Source organism: Populus euphratica, unplaced genomic scaffold (genome assembly GCF_000495115.2).
Source record: "Populus euphratica unplaced genomic scaffold, PopEup_1.0 scaffold24.1, whole genome shotgun sequence".
In the NCBI taxonomy this organism is placed as follows: domain Eukaryota; kingdom Viridiplantae; phylum Streptophyta; class Magnoliopsida; order Malpighiales; family Salicaceae; genus Populus; species Populus euphratica.
Window position 1 is genome coordinate 138,023 of NW_011499893.1, and position 5,925 is coordinate 143,947.

Genomic DNA, 5,925 nt, shown 5'->3' on the forward strand with positions numbered 1-5,925 from the left:
AAATAATTTAAAAAATATATATAAATTATTATTTTAATATATTTTTAAATAAAAGCATTTTAAAAAACAATAATTACTATCCTTTCAAAGACAGAGTAAAAGGAAAGAGGGGAGAGGGTAAGAGAAGAAAGAAAATGATATCCATTGGTAATGTTTACCTTGGCTTTTTTTTACCACTTATGGTTTTTGTCACATGTAGACTTAAGAAGGATATTAATAATTAAGACTTGCCTCGCATCACATTAAGTGCTGTCAATTGAATGGTTCGGACCAGTGCTTAATTTTGACCAAAGATCAAATGACTTGCGCCTCTGCATGCTCTAGCTACTTGTAATATTAATCCGTGGTCCACTGTAATAATCTCACATCAAGACTTGCATAATCTGTACAATAGTTTATATATATACAAGGCTTGCATGATTTGACTTTGAGACCAAGAATATACATTTCAACGTCTGTATAAACAGCTCTAGAGCTTCAAAAGTAGAGCTCTCTGCTATGCTGAAAACCAAAGAAGCAAAACACTAGTTTGAAGCTTCTCTCAGGACCTGGCTTCACAGATATTTCTAGGTCTTATGTGGCCATGGAATGGTGCATTTCGGGCAGTCGAAACATGAAAAGCTATGCAGAAAGCCGGTATGATCGGATTGGGTCATTCAAGGCACTGGTCAGTGCTGAGTCAAAGACACCGAGGTGGAGATTGTTGTGGAGGAAGCTAGTGAAGACAAAGAGGAAGGTTTTTGACAGTTCATCGTCGGCCCAGGTTTATCTTACCTATGATCCTTATACCTACTCTCAGAATTTCGATCATGGCTTGGTGATGTCCCACCCCGATGACAGCTCCCGGTCTTTCTCCGCTAGGTTTGCTGTCCCTTCCAGGATCTTTGAGAAGGGTGAAATGGTATGGCATGATCAAGGGTTGCTCGTTTTACGTAGTTGAGTTTCCTTAATTATTTCTCATGAAAACAAGTTCGCTATGTATGCTGATCATAAATATATATTTACTTACTTCCAGCAGTTTCCTAATTAAAAATTGAGAAATTGATCACTGTTAATTTTGTTTTCTGATCGTACCCTCCCAGTTAATCTTAATTTCTTATTTGTGTTTTGTTTCTGATCGGTATATATGATATTAGAACTTTGGAAGTGAGTTCACACGGGTCCTTTCTTCTTCTTCTTCTTCTTCTTCATCATCATCATCATCATCTTAGTGTTCTCTATAGCTTAATTACATCAAAAGTAACTTTAGACCAGGCTCTTGGATTATAAATCTTTTTATGAATATCCAATTATCTTTACGAAGAATCTTGTACGTTAATGTTTAGTTTAACTTCATGTAATTTTACATGAATTAAAAAACTAAAGAACCTTAATTAATTGTATTAGTTATGTAAGCTTGACATTGTAGAAAGCAAAACAAAGAAAAATTATTGGTAGTTGGTTGAAGTTTCCAAAGACTAGTTTAATATAAAGTGTTTTAACCAAATTACTTAAATATGTTTTCGCAAAAATATAAAATTACATAATATCTTTTTTAAGTTTAAATATTAAAACTATAATATTATTGATAAATATAAAAGAATACACATAAAATATCTTAAATAGAATGTTAAGTACAGTACTTGGATTATATAAAAGATGTAAATCACGTTGCTGTCGAGGATTATATGGTTCTTATTAAGGTTTTATTGCTCATCTTAATATAAATAAAATTAATGTACTCATGATTAGTTGTCCTCTTAATTAAGGTTCACAAACTATATACAAAGTAGAACAAAAGAAAAATAGAGCAATAACTAAGTAAAAACGATCGAGTGGTAAATGAAGCTGGAAAAACCATTGGAGAAGAAGGTAAAACACCCCCTCTTCGATCCCTTGTTATACTATAATTTCAAATTAAAAATGGTGTAGAATTACTAAAATTAATTCCTGCAATTTATTAATTTTAATTATTCGCTATATATAAAAATAATTTGCCAATTCTTTACCTTTAAAAACATATATGTTTTCCCATTAAAAAAAATAAAAAGATTTTAGACAGTTTATTTATGTGCTGATTAAAAAAATAATATCTAAAATTTATTTTATAATAATTTTAAACTCGGATCCAAAATAAAACCAAAGAGGGGTCTCTTTTCTCTAAAAAATTTTGTGTTCTACAAGTTTACTTTTAACTCTTTCACTTCATACTATAAAACTTAAAAAAAAAAGAACATCATGAACCAAAATTAAGGAATCTGCTGTTAGTATTTATTTAGATTTAGAACATCATGAAGATAATCAAAGCAATAACGATCATTGATGATTAAAAGAAATCTCAATTAATCTTCACTTACCGGGAAATATGCATGTTCTGACCATCTTTTTGCTTTTTCAAGAAATTCAAGCTTTAATTATTAACTAAGTCCAGGTGCCTTCGATAGAAAATATTAAATAGCTTTCTTCACCCTTAAAAAACTATATATAAAAAAAATTATTACAGTGTTAGGCAGCACAATAATTAAAGAAAGCATGATGTAGATCCAGTGGCTCAGACATTGCATGTATACGAGTGGTCACGTTATCGCTAGCTGACTTATTTAGATAAGCACATGAGCTATGGAAGGTTTACTTTGCACGCACCATTTTAATTCGATCTCAACAGTTAAAATCTCTCTCTTCTTTTTTTAGAATGAATTTCAGGTTGATTTTAAGTTTTTTTTTTAATTATCAAAAGTAAATTTAAAATCTTAACAAAATAACATTGTTTAAAAAAATTAATGAAATACTATATTTTTATCATTTCTGAAAAATAACATTTACTAAAAATACCATTATGAGAAGATAATTATTGGATTTTAAAATAACTATACTTAAACGCCTATGAAATTTAATTTGGCACATAATTCAGAATGGGTTCATCTAGCTGGTCTCTCGATCCATGACAACAAGGAAATGAGTTGCTCTTTTCTCTCAATTTGGCACATAATTCTCAACTATGGATTTTAGGGTTTTTTTTTATTGAATTGACTCGGGAAAAAAAAAAGGGAAGAAAAAGAAGAAGAAGGTGCAGTCTCGTAGAAGCGAAAAAAAAAAAAAACTATGAACAGAACAGTGACTAAATGAGTTCAATAAAATAGCCAGAGAACATGTATAAAAGAAGTTTGTTTTGGAGATTGAATAAGTATTTTATAGCTACAGGTTTGTCTCCGTGTAGTGGGTGTATGTGAACCTGCCAAGTAGGTGGCGGTGGACATGCATGGCCATAGTAATCAAGTGCATATGCCAGGTTTCGGTAGCTTATCGCTTGCTGGTCATCGAAATTATTATTGATGCTGTGTTTTTTTGACCGCGACAATTAGTTTAATGTACTATTTTTGAATTGTGATATTCTAAAAATATGTTATTTTGTTAAAAAAAAAAATTGTTTTTGTGTCAATTTACTATTTATTTTTATTTTATATGCTAATTTTCTAATTTATTATGTTCTATGCTCAATAGGAGGATTGACATTTCGATTTCACTTGTTTCCGCCGGAAATAGTCTCCTTATTTGATCAGAAGTCAAAACGACGCTCGTGCTCAGGCAAGGGCAGCACCAAAAACAACTTGATGGCATCCAACTTAGTTGTCTCTTCCTATGTCTGCCTGGCGTAGTTTTCTTTTTTCTTTTTTCTTTTTTTGGGTCAAATATGGCACCCATTTCTATGAGATGCTTTTGGGCTGTGGGGCTGATGCTGCACCGTCTGCCGGTTGCACAAGGTCCCATCGCTCTCGTTAATTAAAAATTTGTACGCAGATTTCAATTGTTCAAACTTCTGGTCCACAGGGCATTGTAGTGGCATGTGTCTCTGGAATTTTAGAACATAAAAGAATTCTATTGTTTAATAATTTAATATATATTTATATTCAACTCATGTAAAAGTTATATAAAAAACATAAAACAAAATAAATTATACAAAAAGCTTAATTATTTAAATAATCTTTGAGTTATTTTTTCCTGATTTATTTCTTTTATCTATTAAAAAATAATTAAAATTATTTATCTTGATTATTTCTTTAACGGTATCATCTGATACTAAAATTTAGTATATAGGCATGATATATTTAGAAAAATAGATTTTTCTGAATAATTATTTTAAGATTCAATAAAATGAAAAAGAATATTTATAATTAAACATCATTGACTACTCACAAGTAATACTGTTCTACCTATACATGATCACATGCAATTTGTTTCATTTTTCTACATTAGGTGGATCATTTTTCTCCAGGTTAGTATGTATATAGCTACTTAACTAAAATATTTTAATTAAAATCAATTTGCAAAGAAAGTCAGAATCAGTAGGCTTATTCCAAAACAATGGTCCATCGATCCACTCAGCCACGACTAGTCAATATATATATATATTCTTTTTAGCAATGATGGAAGGGAAGAACGACGCCATAGATCAGCAGTATTTGAATAATGAGGTCTGGAATCAGTGTTATGTATCCATCCTATTTGGCCACACATTTCCTCTGTCGACATTGCTGTCGTTCTATAAATTCACCCCATCCCTAATTAAGGAAAATAAAACCAACGTTGAATGATATTTTTGAAAAATTATTAAAACTTGAAAAATAGTCTAGTCTTATTTTTTTATATTTTTTTTATTTATTAACCATATAAAAACTTAAATAATATAAAATAAGCCACTTAAACCACTCTTAACCTATATAATATTGTCACTTTATTTTATTTATAAAAACTCTAAAAAGAAGCATAAAAAAACCAATAATGATTAATCCAAAAGTAATGAAACTACATCAAAGTTCATCAAATTAATACATTAAATCTTTATTTTATACATAAAATATTTATATTTTGATATATAATCATATTTAATTATTACAAGTTAGAGATACTACCGTATCATATTTATATTTTGATAGCTCGATAACACCTATATTCTTAAGATATTTTAAACTAACTTTTAAATTTTATGTGGAGTGAACACCCACATGAAGAGTTGATGTGGGAGCTTGAATAGAACATGTGCAACAAGTATCCACACTTGTTCGATCTCAATGCTAAGACTTCTATTCTAATAATTTAAATTTAAGGATGAATTTTATATAATTTGAGGAGTATATTAAGATCCAAACTTTTGACCAAAATCAGCCTAAACTCACTGAAACTAAACTAGGTAATTAAAAGTGTTGCAAGAGAGTTTTCTTTTCTCTTTTCTCTTTTCTCTCCTTTTCTTTTCCTCTTGTGGTGATCTCCTCTCCTAAATGTAAAGAATTTTAGTATGTTATAAAACTTAATTGTTTGGTTCAAGAAAGGTTGAAGAACAAGTGATCTTCTCTTATGTTGTTTTTTGTTTATGGTTTGTTTATATAAAGATTGAAGAAGGTTAGGATTTTGATAAGATTATAATGATTTCATGACCTAGGAGTTATAATTATAGTATTAGGGTGTTATTTGGCTTAAAACAAACTGATTTAAGCATATAATGATAGGTTTTAAAAGAACAAGTTGTATGTTTTTGGGTTCTGGAGATTGAGGACTTGTAGGTTGAGATTTTAGAAATCTCAATTAACTGGTCAACCAATTAGTCTAAATTACTTGACCAGTTACTTGTTATTGTCGATCTACTAGTTGATCAATCCAATGGACTACTTGACCCTTAGTGGCGGTTAATCAGGTATGTTAGGTTTGATCAGTCTAGGTTATATTCAGAATCGATCAGGTGAATCAGGTCTATTAGGTTTGATCAGTCTAGGTTATATTCAGAATTGATCAGGTAAATCAATTTGGTTTTTAATTAGTATTTAAAAGTGTATTTTTATCAAGATTTTATATTATCATTTTGCACTTGAAGTATCAATAACTCCTTAACTAAAACATGTTTTATAATAACATATCTAATAATATAAGATACCTTTAATTTATGCTAAATTT

At 29.7% G+C, this 5,925-nt stretch overlaps 1 protein-coding gene across 1 annotated transcript; it reads left to right on the forward strand.

Annotated features, from left to right (window-relative positions):
• The first annotated feature begins 424 nt into the window (after window positions 1–424).
• Window positions 425–3,815, forward strand: LOC105131492 (uncharacterized). Its single transcript, XM_011034494.1, has 2 exons — window positions 425–901; window positions 3,481–3,815. Exons 1-2 carry the CDS (start codon window positions 584–586, stop codon window positions 3,487–3,489), a joined length of 327 nt encoding a protein of 108 aa, XP_011032796.1. The 5' UTR covers window positions 425–583; the 3' UTR covers window positions 3,490–3,815.
• The last annotated feature ends 2,110 nt before the right edge of the window (window positions 3,816–5,925 follow it).

Bases quoted from the DNA above. Each gene is read 5' to 3' on its own strand.
- LOC105131492 (XM_011034494.1), top strand. From the start codon at position 584: ATGGAATGGTGCATTTCGGGCAGTCGAAACATGAAAAGCTATGCAGAA.